A 22,040-nucleotide genomic window follows, 5' to 3' on the forward strand; every position below is an offset into this window, starting at 1 on the left:
GCGATGTTAATCACATGATGTTAATCACGTGATTAACATCGTCAAATTCCGCCCACACTCGTTAAATTACGGAAGTACCAAAATCTGTTATTTTTCCTACGGGGATTTTTCTGCGCAGTCTGAACGGAGTTGACAGATAACGTTAGCTACATTTCCGGAGAAAAACTTGAAACTAGCCAAGCAGGAATCCAACAAATCATTATCACATGATTATCTGAGGTAGGTTTTTTATTTTTTTTCATTTACAACTTGTTGACAAGTGACAATGTGTCAAAGAATGTCAGAAGATCATCCGACCAGCTAGCTAGCAATTTTCACGAAAGCTATACTAGCTAGCTAGCATACGTCCAGCTCAGCAGGGTGCAGTCATTGCTCCGCAGTTTGCTACTAGCAACCAAATTGGTTACAAATGTTGAAATTATGTGACCAAAAAGATAGCTAGCAATGTAACTTTGTAACCGCGCGCGCATCAGTCGGATTTTGACGTTAGCTAGGCAGCATCGTATTAGTGGAACCCGTTCTCAGGGCAGAGCTGGTTGTAGCTATATGTTCCGAGTCGCGTCGGGGACAATTTTAGCTAACGCTTTTCCTAACCTTAACCTAATTATCATAACCTGCTGTGTATGTTATCCTATCCTGTTATGAAAAGTCACTTCTGCTGGTCAAAACCGGCAGACACGCCCAGAGAACAGTCTTGGTTTCCAATGCTATACAGCATTTAAAAAAAAAAAATCCTTCTGTATTTGTTTTTCTTTGATGCATGATCTGAATGCCTTCCAGACATTCTCCTTTAATATGATGGTAACCTGCATTTTAGTGCCGAAGACGGGTATGTGCAATAGGGAGGAGGGAATACAGTACGCGATTTAGGGTGCGTTCCTAAATTCTATGTAATAAAAAAAAAATTTAAAAAAAATGTTTTGCCAATGTTTACTGACACCGGACATATTCAACGGATGTTGAGCATTCGTAAATTCGTCAGTTATTCTGCGCTCTGGCACACAGACGAGAGTGCTCTGAAAAGTGAAGATAGCCAGAGTGAATTTACGAATGCACCCCTAGAGCGAGACTGAAAAGTGTTTATGCATTCATTTTAGCGATGGAGAAATTAGAGGCTACATCGGAGCTTCAATCCAGATTGACAGCGTTGTCGGTTTCCTCCTTCCCTGGGATAACGTCGAAAAACTGGGAGACCAATCCTCTAGACAGGTAACTCACCTGTTGCTGATATACCTACTCTGATATTTAGCTTTTTAGCTACTGTACTTCATTCCTAAAACATGTGATATAACTAAATACAATTTAAATACATTACAAAAATGTTGAATATTTGTAATGCATTGCCAGTTTATTTTTTTAATGTATGCCTCACAAAGCACAATTTCATTGTATGTTGAATTGTGATTAAAAGTTTGATTAGAATGGTCATCTGTCTGTGTACAGGCTCCAGAGCACAGATCTCTCAAATAACTCCAACCACCCAATAAGCAACCCTGATATGGATGTAAGGAATGACACAGAGGGGTCCAACCAGCCAGCTGAGGTAAACATCATGTCTGCCTAATTTTTTTTTATATGGCAATAAAATTAATTGGCAATAATGAATATACTGCAAGCACCTATAGACTTGTTGCATGTGTGTGTTTTCATGTTAATCAGGAGGCTCCTGGTGGGCAGCAGGCCATGGGGGGAGATGTTGAGGAGAACAGCCGAAGTGGGAATAGTCAAAACCCTGGAGAGAGAAAAGGTGACAGACTAGTGTTTCACAACTCCTGACACTTAAGATAACTCATATCTTTCATCCATGTTCTGGAGTCTGATGTTTGTATCGCAACTTACTGATAAAATAATGCTCATGCTGAAAATGTACATTTGACAAAGCATCTCTAATTGTGTGATACTCCACTATCACACACATTTTGAACACTCTGCTCAGGTTTTGGTTCCCATGTTGTCCTCACATATAGTCTATGGTTGTGCTCTAGTCCAAATGCCCCCACTAAAGCCTCCTTCCACATGGACGTCCATGGCAATGAAGGAGCTCAAGGCCAAGCTGCGACTGGAGAAGGACAGTGTGGTGGCTGTGTACAGAGGAGACATTATGACAGTACATGTGCCCACTGTGCCTGAGGGAAAGCGGGTGTGCTGGGAGTTTGCCACAGATAGCTATGACATAGGCTTTGGAATCTACTTTGACTGGACCCCTGTTACCAGCCGGGCCATCACGGTCCACATCAGCGAATCCAGTGATGATGAAGATGAGGAAGATGAGCTAGAAGGTCAGTAAGCATCTCTTTTGGTTTGATTAAAGCTTGGAATGTCTTTGATAACTGATCTCAGATCTGGTATTCATCTAGTTGAGGTTGTTGTCTTGAAGACTATTTGTTGTCTCCTGCAGGACCTGTCAACACAGGGGATGTTGAGAAGGGGTCCAAATCATTGGCCAACTCCAACCTAGGAGAAATCTTACCTGTGTATCGTCAGGACAGTCACATGGCAGTGCAAGGTGGCAGTCATGAGTATCCAGGCGAGGGCACTTACCTTCTGAAGTTTGATAACTCCTACTCACTATGGCGAAATAAGACTCTGTACTACAGGGTGTATTACAGTGCCTGAGGATCCAGTCCACTATTTCAAATGAATGTATGACTTCGCTTCAAATAATTATGATATCTATTTTTGATTCCATAGAATAATTTAGGGTTAATTATAGGTGCATATATTTTTTATCACAATCAGCTGGTGTTACTCGCTCTGAGGCTCCATTTAAAATGTGAGAGGACCAGAGAATTATGGAGCGAATTCTTTATTTTTTTTTTCATGTGTTTTACTGTGTTTATAGAGCAAGATTTTACGAAGCTTTGTGTTTGTGCCATGTTTTGGTGTGTTTAAAAGTTCTGTGCAGTGAGTTAAGGCAAATTGCCCATATTTTCAAGATATATAATTCTATATATAGTATAGATTGTATTCAGACACAATTTCAGTGGTGGCAGCAATCAGGGAACACTGATAGAAAGATGATTTGCTTGGTCAAAAGCTTAAACAGGAGAGGTGCTCCATAGAACTGGGAGATTTTCTTTTTGTGTCTTCACATTGTTTGATATCATATAATGTTTGTGTGTACTTCATGTATGTCAATTATTTTGCCAAATATTTTTTTGGAAACGTCAACTTGAATTCTATGATGATCCCAATGCAGTATCTTAAACAATATTCCCGTACAACAACTCCATTATTTTTCTCCATATTGTGATTGGAATGAGTAATTATGTTGATGAAAGTGTATTGGATGTTTCTCAGTCCAATCCTAAAGCAAATGGTCACCGCCTGTCTTATTGACAAATAAAAGCCATCCCTAGCACAAAAAGCTCTTTATTATCTTAAATTCGGTTCAATATTTACATTTCCAAATCCCTATTTAGTTGTCAGGCGATGGGTTGACCTTGGTGGACAATCACATGAGACTATTGTAGATACAGAAATATTTTGAATCTGTTAGTATGTGTGACTTGGATTGTCCCTTTTTAAAGTAAAATGTTATGCACCAATCTCTGTAAAGAAGAGAGAGAAAATCATTTTGAGTGTGTGTCGTTTCTGTGTTCTGTAGCTCTATATGCACCTAATCATGTTCTATATTTGGTTATAGCCGCCCACACGTAATTTCCCAAAAATGTTTGTACCTCATCCGTCTGTGTTGTGCATGTTTCCAAAGATCATGAATTGTGCTGCTAAAATATAAGGCAACTGAAAATAAGTTTCAGCTTTGTACTATACAGTATGTATTTCTGTTTGTTATAAGCTTTCCTGAAAAGTTTTCACAATAAAGAGTCTCATTTGCGTTACGGTATGTTACATTTCTACAGCTCTGCCTCATTTGTGTCATGGTACTATGAAGTAGCCAAGTATAGAGAGCTTGGTCTCAGCCAATTAATATCTTGATCAAAGCTTTTGCGGTGCATATGCTTGTTAGAGTAATGGCTGGCTCTATGTGAAAGCATTGGTGTTAACCTAAGTGCAACATAACCCTCTGAACTGAAAGCATATACACTACATGACCAAAAGTATGTGGCCACTCTTCGGACATCTCATTCCAAAAATATCGGCATTAATATGGAGTTGGTCCCCCCCCCCCCCCCCCCCCCCCCTTTGCTGCTATAACAACCTCCACTCTTCTGTGAAGGCTTTCCACTAGATGTTGGAACATTGCTGCGGGAACTTGCTTCCATTCAGCCACAAGAGCATTAGTGAGGTTGGGCACTGATTTTTGGGTGATTAGGCCTTGCTTGCAGTCGGCGTTCCAATTCATCCCAAAGGTGTTCGATTGGGTTGAGGTCATAGCTCTGTGCAGGCCAGTCAAGTTCTTCCATACCAATCTCGACAAACCCTTTCTGTATGGACCTCGCTCCTAAAAACCAACGAGGAGATGGGAGAGCATCACAAATAGAACAAAGTTCTATTTTAGCGCCTGGCTACGCAGATGCTCGTTGACGCGTGCGAGCAGTGTGGGTACAATGATTGAATAACATGTATGTGTACATTTATTTTGCAACGCTCGTGCACGCGACGCGAGCGGTGTACATGCTGACCAGACCGTGCGCATGTTGATTTTGTCCACCCACACCAGACTTGATCAGGACACGCAGGTTGAAATATCAAAACAAACTCTGAACCAACTGTATTCATTTGGGGACAGGTCGAAAAGCATTAAACATTTATGGCAATTTTGCTAGCTAGCTTGCTGCTGCTAGCTAATTTGTCCTGGGATATAAACATTGGGTTGTTATTTTACCTGAAATGCACAAGGTCCTCTACTCTGACAATTAATCCACAGATAAAAGTGTAAACTGAGTTTCTTTCTAGTAACCTCACCTTCAGGCTTCTTCTTTGGACTTTATATGGAGGTTGGCAACTAACGTTAAGGTGCATTACCACTGCCAACTGGAGTGGAGTGTGGACCTCAGTTCATCTTTCAATCACCCACATGGGTATATGCTCTTCAAAACCAACGAGGAGATGGGAGAGGCAGGACTTGCAGCACATCATGTGTCACAAATAGACCCAAGTTCTATTTTAGAACCTGGCTACCCAGACCCTCATTGAAACGCGCAAGCAGTATGGGTGCAATGATTTATGTGTAAATTTATTTTGCGACGCGAGCGGTATGGTCAGCATGCAGGCATAAGCTACAGATAAACACAATTGCATTTTATCAAAGGCAATTTGAATACACAGAAATACCATGGTGAGATCCTGAGGCCCATTGTGAGGACCATTTTTTTTAAAGGTATCTGTGACCAACGGATGCATATCTGTATTCCCAGTCATGCAAAATCCATAGATTAGGGCCTAATGAATTTATTTAAATTCTCTGTTTTCCTCATAGGAACTGTGACTCAGTAAAATCTTTGAAATTGTTGCATGTTACTTTTATTTTGTTCAGTATATATTGAAAATGTATAGAATGACAAGCTGGAGACCATACCTCACAAACAGTGAGCAAAATCTTCCCATACACTCCTCTCCTCCATTTCTCTGTTGCCTCTTGGAAAAGGTCAGCATTCCAATCTCCCTCCCAAGTAATGCACCTTCAAAACAGGCAATATAGACCTTATATTCAGTGGCTTGCAAAAGTATTCACCCCCCTTGGAATTTTTCCTATTTTGTTGCCTTACAACCCGGAATTAAAATTGATTTTTGGGGGGTTTGTATCATTTGATTTACACAACATGCCTACCACTTTGAAGATGCAAAATATGTTTTATTGTGAAACAAACAAGGAATAAGACAAAAAAACTGAGAACTTGAGCATGCATAACTATTCATCCCTCCCCAAAGTCAATACTTTGTAGAGCCACCTTTTGCAACAATTACAGCTGCAAGTCTCTTGGGGTATGTCTCTATAAGCTTGGCACATCTAGCCACTGGGATTTTTACCCATTCTTCAAGGCAAAACTGCCCTAGCTCCTTCAAGTTAAAACTGCTACAGCTCCTTCAAGTTGGATGGGTTCCGCTGGTGTACAGCAATCTTTAAGTCATACCACAGATTCTCAATTGGATTCAAATCAAATCAAATTTATTTTTATATAGCCCTTCGTACATCAGCTGATATCTCAAAGTGCTGTACAGAAACCCAGCCTAAAACCCCAAACAGCAAGCAAAGCATGTGAAAGAAGCACGGTGGCTAGGAAAAACTCCCTAGGAAAAACTCCCTAGAAAAGCCAAAAACCTAGGAAGAAACCTAGAGAGGAACCAGGCTATGAGGGGTGGCCAGTCCTCTTCTGGCTGTGCAGGGTGGATATTATAACAGAACATGGTCAAGATGTTAAAATGTTCATAAATGACCAGCATGGTCAAATAATAATAATCATAGTAGTTGTCGCGGGTGCAACAAGCACGTCCGGTGAACAGGTCAGGGTTCCATAGCCGCAGGCAGAACAGTTGAAACTGGAGCAGCAGCACGGCCAGGTGGACTGGGGACAGCAAGGAGTCATCATACCAGGTAGTCCTGAGGCATGGTCCTAGGGCTCAGGTCCTCCGAGAGAAAGACAGAAAGAGAGAAGAGAGAATTAGAGAGAGCATATTTAAATTCACACAGGACACCGGATAAGACAAGAGAAATACTCCAGATGTAACAGACTGACCCTAGCCCCCCCGACACATAAACTACTGCAGCATAAATACTGGAGGCTGAGACAGGAGGGATCAGAAGACACTGTGGCCCCATCCGATGATACCCCCGGACAGGGCCAAACAGGCAGGATATAACCCCACCCACTTTGCCAAAGCACAGCCCCCACACCACTAGAGGGATGTCTCCAACCACCAACTTACCGTCCTAAGACAAGGCCGAGTATAGCCCACAGCGATCTCCGCCATGGCACAACCCAAGGGGGGGGCGCCAACTCAGACAGGAAGACCACGTCAGTGACTCAACCCACTCAAGTGACGCACCCCTCCCATGGACGGCATGGAAGAACACCAGTAAGCCAGTGACTCAGCCCCTGTAAAAGGGTTAGAGGCAGAGAATCCCAGTGGAAAGAGGGGAACCGGCAAGGCAGAGACAGCAAGGGCGGTTCGTTGCTCCAGCCTTTCCGTTCACCTTCACACTCCCGGGCCAGACTATACTTAATCATAGGACCTACTGAAGAGATAAGTCTTCAGTAAAGACTTAAAGGTTGAGACTGAGTCTGCGTCTCTCACATTGGTAGGCAGACCATTCCATAAAAATGGAGCTTGATTGAGGTCTGGGCTTTGACTAGGCCATTCCAAGACATTTAAATGTTTCCCCTTAAACCACTCGAGTGTTGCTTTAGCAGTATGCTTAGGGTCATTGTCTTGCTGGAAGGTGAACCTCCGTCCCAGTCTCAAATGTCTGGAAGACTGAAACAGGTTTCCCTCAAGAACTTCCCTGTATTTAGCGCCATCCATCATTCCTTCAATTCTGACCAGTTTCCCAGTCCCTGCCGATGAAAAACATCGCCACAGCATGATGTTGCCACCACCATGCTTCATTGTGGGGATGGTGTTCTCGGGCTGATGAGAGGTGTTGGGTTTGCGCCAGACATAGCATTTTCCTTGATGATCAAAATGTTTTTTAGTCTCATCTGATCAGAGTACCCTCTTCCATATGTTTGGGGGGTCTCTGCCTTTGGGCGAACACCAAACTTGTTTGCTTATTTTTTTCTTTAAGCAATGGCTTTTTTCTGGCCACTCTTCCATAAGCACCGCTCTGTGGAGTGTACGGCTTAAAGTGGTCCTATGGACAGGTTTGTTGTGGTGCCATATTCTTTAAAAAATGTAATAATGGATTTAATGGTGCTCCGTGGGATGTTCAAAGTTTCGGATATTTTTTTATAACCCAACCCTGATCTGTACTTCTCCACAACTTTGTCCCTGACCTGTTTGGAGCGCTCCTTGGTCTTCATGGTGCCGCTTGCTTAGTGGTGTTGCAGACTCTGGGGCCTTTCAGAACAGGTGTATATATACTGAGATAATGTGACACTTACATTGCTCACAGGTGGACTTTATTTAACTGATTATGTGACTTCTGAAGGTAATTGGTTGCACCAGATCTTATTTAAGGGGGTGAATACATATGTACGCACCACTTGTCTGTTTTTTATTAAGTTATTTTTTCGATTTCACTTCACCAATTTGGACTATTTTGTGTATGCCCATTATATGAAATCCAAATAAAAATAAATTAAAAATACAGGTTGTAATACAACAAAATAGGAAAAATGCCAAGGGGATGAATACTTTTGCAAGGCACTATATGGGCATTTTTGCAATTGTTATTAATTCGAATGAATGTAGGTCTAATGTACATTGTTTGGGCAGACAGAGTACCAATCCTCTGTGGCTTCACGTCCTGGCTAACCAGAACATCATCTGAGATGGTTGTCTTGCTTGATAAGAACGTCCATTCCCCCAAGACCGAATACCGTGAGTTGTTGGCAGTGGCAATGGAACATGCACTAGGTGGCAATGGCGATTGGACCTGCTACAAGAGATACAAATAAAATCAAATCAAATGTTATTTTATTGGTCACATACACGTGATTAGCAGATGTTATTGCGGGTGTGGCGAAGTTCTTGTGCTTCTAACTCCGACAATGCAGTAATATCTAACAAGTAATATCTAACAAATTACACAACATATACCCAATATTCACAAATCTATGTACGAATGAATTAAGACTATATACATATGGATGAGCGATGTCAGAGCGGAACGGACTAAGATACAGTAGAATAGTATAGAATACAGTATATACATATGAGATGAGTAATGCAAGATATGTAAACATTAAGTGAATGAGATACCGTAGAATAGTACAGAAAACAGTATATAAATATGAGATGAGTAATGCCAGATATGTAAACGTTAAGTGACTAAGATACCTTAGAATAGTATAGAATACAGTATATACATATGAGATGAGTAATGCAAGATATGCAAACATTATTAAAGTGACTAGTGTTCCATTCCTTAAAGTGGCCAGTTATTTCTAGTCTATGCCTATAGGCAGCAGCCTCTAGTGTACTAGTTATTTAACAGTCTGATGGCCTTGATATAGAAGCTGTTTTTCAGTCTATCGATCCCAGCTTTGATGCACCTGTATTGACCTCGCCTTCTGGATGATAGCAGGGTGAACAGGCAGTGGCTCGGGTGGTTGATGCCCTTGATGATCCTTTTGGCCTTCCTGTGACATCGGGTGCTGTAGGTATCCTGGAGGGCGGGTAGTTTGCCCCTGGTAATGCGTTGTGCACTACCCTCTGGAGAGCATTGCGGTTGCGGGCGGTGCAGATGCCGTACCAGGCGGTGATACAGCCCGACAGGATGCTTTCAATTGTGCATCTGTAAAAGTTTGTGAGGGTTTTAGGTGACAAGCCAAATGTCTTTAGCCTCCTGAGGTTGAAGAGGCTCTGTTGCACCTTCTTCACCACACTGTCTGTGTGGGTGGTCCATTTCAGTTTGTCAGTGATGTGTACGCCAAGGAACTTGAAGCTTTCCACCTTCTCCACTGCGGTCCCATCGATGTAGATAGGGGGGTGCACCCTCTGCTGTTTCCTGAAGTCCACGATCATCTCTTTTATTTTGTTGACGTTGAGTGAGAGGTTGTTTTGCAGGCACCACACTCCCAGAGCCCTCACCTCCTCCCTGTAGGCTGTCTTGTCATCATTGGTAATCAAGCCTACTACTGTTGTGTTGTCTGCAAACTTGATGATTGAGTTGGAGGCATGCTTGACCACGAAGTCATGGGTGAACAGGGAGTACAGGAGGGGGCTGAGCACACACCCTTGTGGGGCCCCAGTGTTGAGGATCAGCGGAGTGGGTGATGTTTCCTACCTTCACCACCTGGGGGCAGCCCATCAGGAAGTCCAGGACCCAGTTGCACAGGGTGGGGTTCAGACCCAGGGCTTCGAGCTTAATGATGAGCTTGGAGGGTACTATGGTGTTGAATGCTGGGCTATAGTCAATAAACAGCATTCTTACATAGATATTCCTCTTGTCCAGATGGGATAGCCCAATATAGGACCTCGGATTAATTCAGAGGTCTAATATTAGGTAAGACACCGACAAAACATTTCTGCTGTGAACTGCAAGGATAAAGATTGGGAATAATGCTAGCTCAAATTGGGGGTTTGCTGCATGCCCACAAAAAAACAATTCAAAAACCTGATAGCTACCTGAAAAACTGAAGGGGTGACTCGCAAAAGGACCAGAGGACAAAAAAGGTTCGGCATCCCATCTTTTATCCACAAAAAAACGGCAGATTGTCCCAATTGTACCAGGCCAAATTCTCTGGCTACACCTCTGATGGACATTCTGTAGTCAGCATTCCAATTGAATGGTCCCTCAACTTGACACATCTGTGGCATTGTGTTGTGTGACAAAACTGCACATTTTAGAGTGGCCTTTTATTGTCCCCAGCACAAGGTGCACCTGTAATGATGATGCTGTTTAATGCCACACCTGTCAGCTGGATGGATTATCTTGGCAAAGGAGAAATGCTCACTAACAGGGATGTAAACACATTTTTGCACAACATTTGAGAGAAATAAGCTTTTTGTGCATATGGAACATTTCTGGGATCTTTTATTTCTGCTCATAAAACATGTTGCATTTATATTTTTGTTCAGTGTAGTTATTGTGACATCCGTGACATTATGAATTAAACACTGAACAGATACTCCATTCCTCTTGGCAGGTATGTGTAATGATAAAAACAGTACCTACATAATGTACCAGTATCTTCAATTGTTATTCAACTCTTTCCTCAAAAAGAATGAAGCCAGTTTCATCAGCAATACTCAGCTTGTCCCAAGAAAACACTCCAGCCCAGTCGAGCACAACAGCCATCTCTCCCATACTCTACTCAACACCTCTGGGAGTCAGAGGGTGAGTTACAGGGGTTCCAAAGGCAGGGGTTTCTACTAGTTTGCTATGGATTTATCTAGACCTGTCACTACTTTTGTTTTTCTGAGGCATTTATCCATATAGTGGTCTATATTGTCAATCAATCAATCAATCAATCAATCAATCAATCAATCAATCAATCAAATGTATTTATAAAGCCCTTTTTACATCAGCCGATGTCACAAAGTGCTATACAGAAACCCAGCCTAAAACCCCAAACAGTAAGCAATGCAGATGTAGAAGCACGGTGGCTAGGAAAAACTCCCTAGAAAGGCAGAAACCTAGGAAGAAACCTAGAGAGGAACCAGGCTCTGAGGGGTGGCCAGTTCTCTTCTGGCTGTGCCGGGTGGAGATTATAACAGAACATGGCCAAGATGTTCAAATTGTCATAGATGGCCAGCAGGGTCAAATAATACTACTCACAGTGGTTGTAGAGGGTGTAACAGTTCAGCACCTCAGGAGTATATTTCAGTTGGCTTTTCATAGCCGATCATTCAGAGTTAGAGACAGCAGGTGCGGTAGAGAGAGAGAGTCGAAAACAACAGGTCCGGGACAAGGTAGCACATCTGTTGAACAGGTCAGAGTTCCATAGCTGCAGTCAGAACAGTTGAAACTGGAGCAGCAGCACGACCAGGTGGACTGGGGACAGCAAGGAGTCATCAGGTCAGGTAGTCCTGAGGCATGGTCCTAGGGCTCAGGTCCTCTGAGAGAAGAGAGAAAGAGAGAAAGAGAGAGAATCAGAGGGAGCATACTTAAATTCACACAGGACACCGGATAAGACAGGAGAAATACAGATATAACAGATTGACCCTAGCCCCCCGACACATAAACATAGACCCTAGCCCCCAACACATAAACATAAACCCTAGCCCCCCGACACATAAACATAAACCCTAGCCTCCCGACACATAAACATAGACCCTAGCCCCCCGACACATAAACATAAACCCTTGCCCCCCAACACAAACATAGACCCTAGAACCCCGACACATAAACATAGACCCTAGCCCCCAACACATAAACATAGACCCTAGCCCCCGACACATAAACATAGACCCTAGCCCCCAACACATAAACATAGACCCTAGCCCCCGACACATAAACATAGACCCTAGCCCCCAACACATAAACATAGACCCTAGCCCCCCAACACATAAACATAGACCCTAGCCCCCCGACACATAAACATAGACCCTAGCCCCCCAACACATAAACATAGACCCTAGCCCCCCGACACATAAACTATTGCAGCATAATACTGAAGGCTGAGACAGGAGGGGTCGGGAGACACTTTGGCCCCGTCCGACGATACCCCCGGACAGGGCCAACCAGGCATGATATAACCCCACCCACTTTGCCAAAGCACAGTCCCCACACCACTAGAGGGATATCTTCAAACCACCAACTTACTACCCTGAGACAAGGCCGAGTATAGCCCACAAAGATCTCCACCACGGCACGAACCCGAGGGGGGCGCCAACCCAGACAGGAAGATCATGTCAGTGACTCAACCCACTCAAGTGACGCACCCCTCCTAGGGACAGCATGGTAAATAAACAAAACAGGAAACTAAAGTGTATGTTTGATTCATTCTTTGCAGATTACAACCCCCAACTCCTCACATCTAGGAGACAGCATTTTGCTAAACCTTGCTCAAAGCTGACAAGTCAGAAATCAATCTATTTACCTGAGGTTACTGCAGCACCCCCTGATAAATTACAATTAAAATATAATTAATATACAGTACCAGTCAAAAGTTTGGACACACCTACTCATTCCAGGGTTTTTCTTTATTTTACTATTTTCTACATTGTAGAATAATAGTAAAGACATCAAAACTCTGAAATAACACATGGAATCATGTAGTAACCAAAAAAGTGTTAAACAAATCAAAATATATTTTATATTTGAGATTCTTCAAAGTAGCCACCCTTTGCCTTGATGACAGCTTTGCACACTCTTGGCATTCTCTCAACCAGCTTCATGAGGTAGTCACCTGGAATTCATTTCAGTAAACAGGTGTGCCTTCTTAAAAGTTAATTTGTGGAATTTCTTTCCTTCTTAATGTGTTTGAGCCAATCAGTTGTGTTGTGACAAGGTAGGGGTGGTATACAGAAGATAGGCCTATTTGGTAAAAGAACAAGTCCATATCATGGCAAGAACAGCTCAAATAAGCAAAGAGAAACAACAGTCCATCATTACTTTAAGACATTAAGGTCAGTCAATCCGGACAATTTCAAGAACTTTGAAAGTGCAGTCACAAAAACCATCTAGCGCTATGATGAAACAGGCTCTCATGAGGACCACCACTGGAAGGGAAGAAATTGCAGCCCAAATAAATGCTTCATAGAGTTCAAGTAACAGACACATCTCAACATCAACTGTTCAGAGACTGCATCAATCAGGTCTTCATGGTCGAATTGTTGCAAAGAAATCACTACTAAAGGACACCAAAAATAAGAAGAGACTTGCTTGGGCCAAGAAACACGAGCAATTTACATTAGACCGGTGGAAATCTGTCCTTTGGTCTGATGAGTCCAAGTTGGAGATTTTTGGTTCCATCCACCGTGTCTTTGTTAGACACAGAGTAGGTGAATGGATGAACTCAACATGTGTGGATCCCACTGTGATGCATGGAGGAAGAGGTGTGATGGTGTGGGGGTGCTTTGCTGGTGACACTGTCTGTGATTTATTTAGAATTCAAGGCACACTTAACCAGCATGTCTACCACAGCATTCTGCAGCGATACACCATCCTATCTGGTTTGCTCAGCATATGTGGGAACTCCTTCAAGACTGTTGGTAAAGCATTCCAGGTGAAGCTGGTTGAGAGAATTCCAAGAGTATGCAAAGCTGTCATCATGGCAAAGGGTGGCTACTTTGAAGATTCTAAAATATAAAATCTATTTTTATTTGTTTAACACTTTTTTGGTTACTACATGATTCCATATGTGTTATTCTACAATGTAGAAAATAGTAAAAATAAAGAAAAACCTGTGAATAAGTAGGTGTCCAATCTTTTGACTGGTACTGTATATAACAAATAAATAATACAATTAAACCAATCACACCAAATTAGTGCACTAGGCCTTTATTACTCCTGTATGTGTCGAGAAAAATACTAATCAACTGTCGACAGCACCCAAAACATCTTCCCACGGCCATGTGAAGTAGGGGAGAGATAAATTGCACCTGTGTGTTTATCTTCATGGTATTTGAAGGATAAGACCCCCAGACGGATAGGGATTGGGAAGGGGTCGCTTCGCATGGACCCCTGAAGCTGTTATTACCCCTCAGAAGGACACTGCTTAAGCATCTAGTCCCAATAAAAGAAAGCTATCTAGAGAGAACAGTGTTGTGGAGAAGACTGGAAAGATGAAGACAAATTGCAGAGCCGGTCAGAATTCTCAATTAAGTAAGCAATTTATTTCAAATGCCAGATATTCTGTTGTATATAAAACATTAAGGATATTTTATTTTCAGTTTGTCCATCAAAGCGCTGGAGCCATAACATGTGTCTGAGTGATCCCGAGATGGTCATTGTCATTGGAGGTCCGTATGACCAAACCCGCTGTGAGGACTCCCTATGGAAAATGGAGTCGACTGTTTACTAATATTGATAACTTGTGTAAAAACAATTGGGAGAGATTTTGTCCTGTGCCATCTTATTAAAATGCGCCATATTGTCCTGTGCCATCCAAGCTGCTGTCCTGGAGACAAGGCCTACAGTAATGCTCCGTACATTTTTACCCAGAGTTTGAGCTCTGGTACCAACCCATTGTGGAGGGATCTGGGTCAATGTTCCTTGATTATATTTCTGTAGAGGCATTGTGCTATTACAATACTTTGCTTAATGTATTTAATCGTTACAGGACGACAGTGTTTATTTAACAAACACATTTTATGTTTACATAAAACAGGCTCTTAAGCACTTTTTTGTCCAACCGGTTGCTCATTTTTGGTGGCAGGAAGATTGCAACCTACCTGAACAACGTCAACATTTTGCATCTCGGTAAGGCTGTGACAAAGAGTGGTGATTTGGATTACGCTACACAAAGCTAGTTACAACTTCATCTTCAAATGCAACTTTCTTTATTTTTAGCAGAAGGCTTTATGGAGTACACAGCTGTGAAATATGAGATCATGCCATCACTGCCTCGAGGGTGAGAACATATTTATTCAACCTTGTAATATGTAAACGCAATGCCTATCTGATATTTTTCATCTTTTGGATATCTAGGACATCAAAAAGTATTTACTATGATGAAAAACAATGTTTCTATTGCCACACAGACCAATATTGTGACCATTCTTTTTTAAATTACTGATTTAATTCTATGCCATTTGTTAATCTTATATTTATTACTGTAATCCACACAATGATGTATGGATTGATGTAGAAATGCCTTTTTACTGTGATAACGTTGCCCTATCTCGTCTGTGTGATCAGATATCATGCATCACTGCCAGTATCAGGCAACAGGATGCTGGTCAGTGGAGGTTGTAGTGCTATTGGAGTCTTGCAGGACATCCAAATCTTCAACGTGGGTGAGTCCACCCTCAACCAGCCCTATCTTGTTTTCAAGAAAGTTAAAATGGTAATCCAGCATCATTCATTTTCAAATTCTCTGAATAAAAATCCTCTGTTTTAGGTTCTTTTCAGACACCAGTATGTGGAGTTCAGTGGTATCCCCTCTGCACTGCGCCAAGCCTCGTGCCGGACACAGCATGATCAACCTGGGAGGTTCTGTCCTTCCAGACACTGTCAAACTTCTTCAATGACACAGTGAAGTGCATAGTGGAGAAACCTGGAGATAAGAGACTGGACCTTAAGGAGAAACTAAAACAGCCTTATGGGGAATAAGGGGGAAAAATGTGACTTTTTATCCCTGTGTCTGGCTTACAAATTCTGAATGATATGAGTGAATGTATCATGGGCAGAACTCATACAGGGACTGTTGAGTCCTTTGTATTTGCTCTTCTGTGTAATGGCTCTGTTACATTAGGCTTGGATGTAATTAAGTCTTCAGTAACAGTTTTATTGTGGCCACTGAAGGCTGTAGTCTAGCCTGATTTGCTATTTTCCTGGAGGGGGATGTTGATTGTCAGTTATGGTGCAAGTTATGCCTTTTTAATCACACTGTTGTCAGGTGTCTGACATTACATTATGGGTTGTTAACTTTTTTATATTGATGTTCAAGTGGCATTCTCCCCATCTGAGAAATGGTATAGGCACCAGATCTAACAAACATCTCTCCTGTGTTCTAGATATTTTCTCACCAATGTGTGTTGAAAGCAAAGAACTTTCTATTTAATTTACATTTTTTAAGCATGGGTTAATTAACTGCTGCATGATATTAGTTGAACTTCAGCTATTTTACTAAACCAATTATTAAACAAATTTCCACTTCCACTTTCCTCATGTGTATACCAGTGGGCTGGTATTGGGCACTTTCATGTTTTCTATTGTATTTATCTTCACAAATCCACTATGTTCCAGTGTCATGTTGGGCATATGTCAAGATGGGGGAACGTGCTGTATCAGAGGTTACAATGTACATATTCAAACTCAACTTCTCATCATATAAGTAATACATGGTCTTAACCCAAACATTCTTTATTTTAGTCTTATTTCAAGTCACGAGATTGAAACCAAATGATTCATATCAAAGAATTGTATTGAAGTATCCAATGATGATGGCACTACTGGCTCCTGTAGATGTCAGAGGGGTTCTCATGTACACAATTCAGCAGGTGTGTCTGGTTGGCAAGATGGATGACTCACTTTGAAAGCGTCTACCTTCATTAAGGTTTGGTTTAGCCTTTTGATAGTTGGGAACTGATCAACGTCCACTTTGAACCTGTTTGGCAAATGTAAAAAGTCTCTTCATTTGGGTTGTATGTTCAGTGTAAAATGTGTCTCATGCTGTGGTGTTGTTCTGTTCCAGTTCTAACTGAATGATGGAGGGTGCCTTACCGTTCAGCATTATAGACTTGAGGGACGAGACAGATGTCTGCCATGGAGATCTAAAAGGTAAACATTATTTAGTTCAATCAAGAATTCCTCAACTTAAAGTGAGGTCTACTGTAGAACAACGTCACACATCCATACTGACTTTACACACATTCAATCATCATATACAGTGCCTTCAGAAAGTATTCACACCCCTTCACTTTTTCCACATTTTGTAGTTAGTCTGAATTTAAAATGGATTAAATTGAGATTGTGTCACTGTCCTACACGCAATACCCCATAATATAAAGTGGAATTATGTTTTTAGACATTTTTAGAAATTCATTAAAAGATGAAATGTCTAGTCAATAAGTATTCAACCCCTTTGTTACGGCAAGCATAAATAAGTTCAGCAGTAAACAATGAATATCCCTTTGAGCATGGTGAAGTTATTAATTACACTTTGGATGGTGTATCAATACACCCAGTCACTACACAGACACAGGTGTGTTTCCTAACTCAGTTGCTGGAGAGGAAGAAAACCGCTCAGGGATTTCACCATGAGGCCATTGGTGATTTTAAAAACAGTTACAGAGTTTAATGGCTGTGATGGGAGAACTGAGGATGGATCAACAACATTCTAGTTACTCCACAATACTAAGTAAAAAGGAAGCCTGTACAGAATAAAAATATTCCAAAACATGCATCCTGTTTACAATAAGGCACTAAAAGTAAAACTGCAACAAAAAAAAGTCAAATTAATGAACTTTATGTACTAAATACAAAGTGTTATGTTTGGGGCAAATACAACAACACACCCCATATTCATATTTCAACCATGGTGTTGGCTGCATCATGTTATGGGTATGCTTGTCACCGGCAAGGACAAGGGAGTTTTTTAGGATAAGAAAAACAGAATAGAGTTAAGCACAGGCAAAATCCCTGAGGAAAACCTGGTTCAGTCTGCTTTCCAACAGACAAATTCACCTTTCAGCAGGACAATAACCTAAAACACAAGGCCAAATATACACTGGAGTTGCTTACTAAGATGACATTGAATGTTCCTGAGTTGCCTAGTTACAGTTTTGACTTAAATTGGCTTGAACATCTACGGCAAGACTTGAAAATGGCTATCTAGCAATGATCAAGAACCAACTTTACAAAGCTTGAAGAATAAAAATAAAAAATGTACAAATATTGTACAATCCAGGTTCGCAAAGCTCTTAGACTTAACCAGAAAGACTCCCAGCTGTAAACGCTGACAAAAGTGATTATAACATGTATTGACTTAACCTGTTATGGATAGGGGGCAGTATTTTTACGGCCGGATAAAAAACGTACCCGATTTAATCTGATTATTACTCCTGCCCAGAAACTAGAATATGCATATAATTATTAGCTTTTGATAGAAAACACTCCAAAGTTTCTAAAACGGTTTGAATGGTGTCTGTGAGTATAACATAACTCATTTGGCAGGCCAAAACCTGAGAAGATTCTGTACAGGAAGTACCCTGTCTGACCATTTCTTGGCCTTCTTGATCATCTCTATCCAAAACAGGGGATCTCTGCTGTTACGTGACACTTCCTATGGCTCCCATAGGCTCTCAGAAGGCTGCAAAAAGCTGAATGGTGGCTTTGCAGGCCCTGGCTGAAAAACATTAGCGCATTTTGATAGTGGTCGATCAGAGAACAGAGACTGGAGGCGCGTGCACGAGGCGACCCCATGTTTTTATTATTTCGTCTTTGAACGAATACAACGACTCCCGGTCGGAATATTATCGCTTTTTTACGAGAATAATAGCATAAAAATTGATTTTAAACAGCGGTTGACATGCTTTGAAGTACTGTAATGGAATATTTCGAATTTTTTTGTCACGAAACGCGTCGGGCGCGTAACCCTTCGTCACCCTCGGATAGTGTCTTGAACGTACGAACAAAATGCCGCTATTTGGATATAACTATGGATTAGTTTGAACCAAACCAACATTTGTTATTGAAGTAGAAGTCCTGGGAGTGCATTCTGACGAAGAACAGCAAAGGTAATCAAATTTTTCTTATAGTAAATCTGAGTTTGGTGAGGGTCAAACTTGGTGGGTGTCAAAATAGCTAGCCTGTGATGGCGTGCTATCTACTCAGAATATTGCAAAATGTGCTTTCACCGAAAAGCTATTTTAAAATCGGACACCTCGATTGCATAAAGGAGTTCTGTATCTATAATTCTTAAAATAATTATGTTTTTTGTGAAAGTTTATCGTGAGTAATTTAGTAAATTCACCGGAAGTGTTCGGTGGGAATGCTAGTTCTGAACGTCACATGCTAAGGTAAAAAGCAGTTTTTTGATATAAATAGGAACTTGATTGAACAAAACATGTATGCATTGTATAACATAATGTCCTAGGCGTGTCATCTGATGAAGATCATCAAAGGTTAGTGCTGCATTTAGCTGTGGTTTTGTTTTTTGTGACATTATATGCTAGCTTGAAAAATGGGTGTCTGATTATTTCTGGCTGGGTACTCTGCTGACATAATCTAATGTTTTGCTTTCGCTGTAAAGCCTTTTTGAAATCGGACAGTGTGGTTAGATAAAGGAGAGTCTTGTCTTTAGAATGGTGTAAAATAGTCATATGTTTGAAAAATGGAAGTGTTTGGATTTTTGAGGAATTTGTAATTCGCGCCACGCCTATCATTGGATATTGGAGCAGGTGTTCCGCTAGCGGAACGTCTAGATGTAAGAGTTAAGTAAATTAGATATTTCTGTACTTAATTTTCAATAAATTTGCTAAAATGGCTAAACATTTTAATTGTCATTATTGGGTATTGTGTGTACATGGGTGAGAAAAATATCTACTTAATCCATTTTGAATTCAGGCTGTAACAACAAAATGTGGAATAAGTCAAGGGGGTATGAATACTTTCTGAAGGCACTGTATGCTGCTGCTACTCTTGTTTATCATATCCATGATGCCTTGTCACCTTACTCCTATACAAATCTAACCATATCACTCCAGTATCCCTGCACATTGTAAATATGTTATTGGCACTGACCCTGTATATAGCTTACTTTCTTGTGTTCTTATTTCTATTTCTCGTGTGTTTTTGTTCTATTTTTTTGTACTACTGATATTGATTACTGCATTGTTGGGAATGAGCAAGCAAGAAAGGCATTTCACTCTACTTGTGCGTGTGAAAATAAAAAAACCTAACTTGAGAAACTTAGCTTAACACTGCCACTGTGTTTTTATGTGATGAACGAGTGTCCCCTCACCTCGTCCCCTACGCAGTACTTGCTAGCCGTCTCTTTCAGAATGGGCTCCAAGGCTGAGGAGAAACAGACAGTGACATGGAGTCAGGCCTGTAATGGCTGTCTGGAGATGAGCTATAGTGGCATGTTGAATGTAAGGCTATTCTAGCCACCTTCAAAACCTCTTTGGATGAAATGCTGCGCCCACTGCAACTTCTCTGCTCCAATCTTCTGTAGCACGTACAAATTCTGAAATACAAAATGATCAGACATGACTGAGTACCTCTACAGTCATCACCATCATAATTGTTGCAATGGTCATTCAACCATGATATCAGCATGTCTGAGGTTCTGCCATTTGATTTTTCTTTCCTTCCATACAGTAAACCTAGTTTGTATTGCAAACAAGGTCAGAGATCTGCAGTGGACTGGTGTGCTTTCAATTTGTTGCATTCTTTTCTCTCATTTACCCACATTCTTTGTGCTGTAATTCCCTCACCTGCACAGGCTGGATCCCGGAGGCGATGAGGTCAGAGATCATGCGCACCTGGGCACGCTTCTTTGGGTCTGCAGGGAGAAGCCTGGGTCCTGGTCTGGTCTCCTCAATGTACTGGATCACTGCCAGCTGAGTGTGAATGGATAGGTCTTATCATTACTGTCAGTAGTCAATGTTATATTTTGGGAATATGGAGGTAGATTTGAGGTAATTTTGACTTTTATCAGTAACTCAAAAAGTACATAACTGTTAACAGTGACAAACCAATAACATTATTGGACTCACCGACTGTGACAGGGTGATGCCATCAATTTGGACAGCAGGCACTTGTTGCATAGGGTTTAATGCCTTGTATTGGTCTGTAAGCTGAAATATACAATAGGTACAGTGTGAGGACATTATATCTGATATACCATTATAGAGGTTAATTACCTCTACCTGATGAAAAAGCATGATGTATGAGGAAGTTACCTGCTGACCCCCATCTTTGATAAGATTGACTGGGACTTGGTCAAATTCAATACCTTTCAGAGCAAAAGCTGGAAGAAGCAAAGTAGGTTATTTCTTTCCAGGGTCAAAGTCAGACAATTTTCTAATGCTGTAAAGTAGGGAGAGACGTAGAAGACTACATAGGAACTTACCAATTCGAACCCTCCAAGAACATGAACTCCTGAAATATCCATGAAGAATGGGCTAAAGGGGAGAAAAATAAATCAGTTCACGTGATAACAATACAATATTATCATATCTTACTGAACTTTGCTCATTGATTCACCTTTGTTTGAGTTGCCATAGTATTCAGACAGATCTGGCGTTCAACGATTACAAGTTCCTAATGCTAATAAAAAAAAAATCTCAGTTTCTAGCGGCCAATAGAATGCTTTCCCAAATACCCCTCCTCCTTGTTTTTTTTGGTCTATGACTAAGCACTCTCCCAGTATCTTTCTGCAAATATTTCCACATTTTAGTATCGCACACGTGTCTACTTGCAAGCAAGAATTGGTAGAATAGGCATACCTTTGTGAGGCATGCGAGTGAGAGCCGCATTGCAGGTTGTAAGTAGGCTAGAGACAATAAACTATTACTGTTGTGCAAATAAACTACTTTGACAATGACATGTCACAGAATCCACTCTGATTCTTCGATCACGGCTGGCAGTTATGCGATTTTGCCTATGCGCAATGATACAAACTGGCAATCGTTTCCTGCATTACGCGTATTATAAATTCCACCGTGTTTCATAAATGTAGCGCCAACTCATTGTAACAATGTAGCTATATTATACAATTTGGTGATAAACTCTGTGACAGACATTACGTAAATGAACCAGTTGAGTTGTCAAAAAGACTGATCCGCGTTGTATCCAATGAAATACTTGCGTTGAGATCGCGTATTCTAATAAAGGCGGTTTGTCTTAAATTGTACAT

General features: G+C 41.2%; 2 protein-coding genes and 1 long non-coding RNA gene across 5 annotated transcripts; 2 read left to right on the forward strand and 1 right to left on the reverse strand.

Annotated features, from left to right (window-relative positions):
• Positions 1 to 54: 54 nt before the first annotated feature.
• tmed8 (transmembrane p24 trafficking protein 8) lies at positions 55 to 3,847 on the forward strand. Its single transcript, XM_014183957.3, has 6 exons — positions 55 to 219; positions 1,098 to 1,209; positions 1,444 to 1,543; positions 1,660 to 1,747; positions 1,986 to 2,279; positions 2,399 to 3,847. Exons 2-6 carry the CDS (start codon positions 1,100 to 1,102, stop codon positions 2,614 to 2,616), a joined length of 810 nt encoding a protein of 269 aa, XP_014039432.1. The 5' UTR covers positions 55 to 219; positions 1,098 to 1,099; the 3' UTR covers positions 2,617 to 3,847.
• Positions 3,848 to 14,700: 10,853 nt separating this feature from the next.
• Positions 14,701 to 16,336, forward strand: LOC106593296 (uncharacterized). 2 transcript variants are annotated; one of them, XR_006769494.2, is made up of 4 exons: positions 14,701 to 14,935; positions 15,029 to 15,086; positions 15,374 to 15,471; positions 15,576 to 16,336. It is a non-coding gene; the product is annotated as an uncharacterized LOC106593296 (long non-coding RNA). The 2 variants fall into 2 exon arrangements; XR_001325841.3 differs by having other exon boundaries at positions 14,703 to 14,935; positions 15,026 to 15,086.
• A 188-nt stretch (positions 16,337 to 16,524) lies between these two features.
• gstz1 (glutathione S-transferase zeta 1) lies at positions 16,525 to 21,941 on the reverse strand. Of its 2 annotated transcripts, XM_014184489.3 has the most exons (10): positions 21,631 to 21,939; positions 21,389 to 21,451; positions 21,255 to 21,306; positions 21,085 to 21,152; positions 20,899 to 20,979; positions 20,617 to 20,742; positions 20,291 to 20,366; positions 20,142 to 20,194; positions 16,901 to 16,950; positions 16,525 to 16,784 (listed from the first exon to the last, which is right to left on the reverse strand). In XM_014184489.3, the coding sequence occupies exons 2-10, from the start codon at positions 21,404 to 21,406 to the stop codon at positions 16,658 to 16,660; spliced, it is 651 nt and encodes a 216-aa protein (XP_014039964.1). In that variant the 5' UTR covers positions 21,407 to 21,451; positions 21,631 to 21,939; the 3' UTR covers positions 16,525 to 16,657. The 2 variants fall into 2 exon arrangements, with proteins under 2 accessions (XP_014039964.1, XP_014039908.1); XM_014184433.3 differs by lacking the exon at positions 21,389 to 21,451 and having other exon boundaries at positions 21,631 to 21,941.
• Positions 21,942 to 22,040: the final 99 nt, after the last annotated feature.

The sequence above is a fragment of the Salmo salar genome, chromosome 01, assembly GCF_965601325.2.
Source record: "Salmo salar chromosome 01, fSalSal1, whole genome shotgun sequence".
In the NCBI taxonomy this organism is placed as follows: domain Eukaryota; kingdom Metazoa; phylum Chordata; class Actinopteri; order Salmoniformes; family Salmonidae; genus Salmo; species Salmo salar.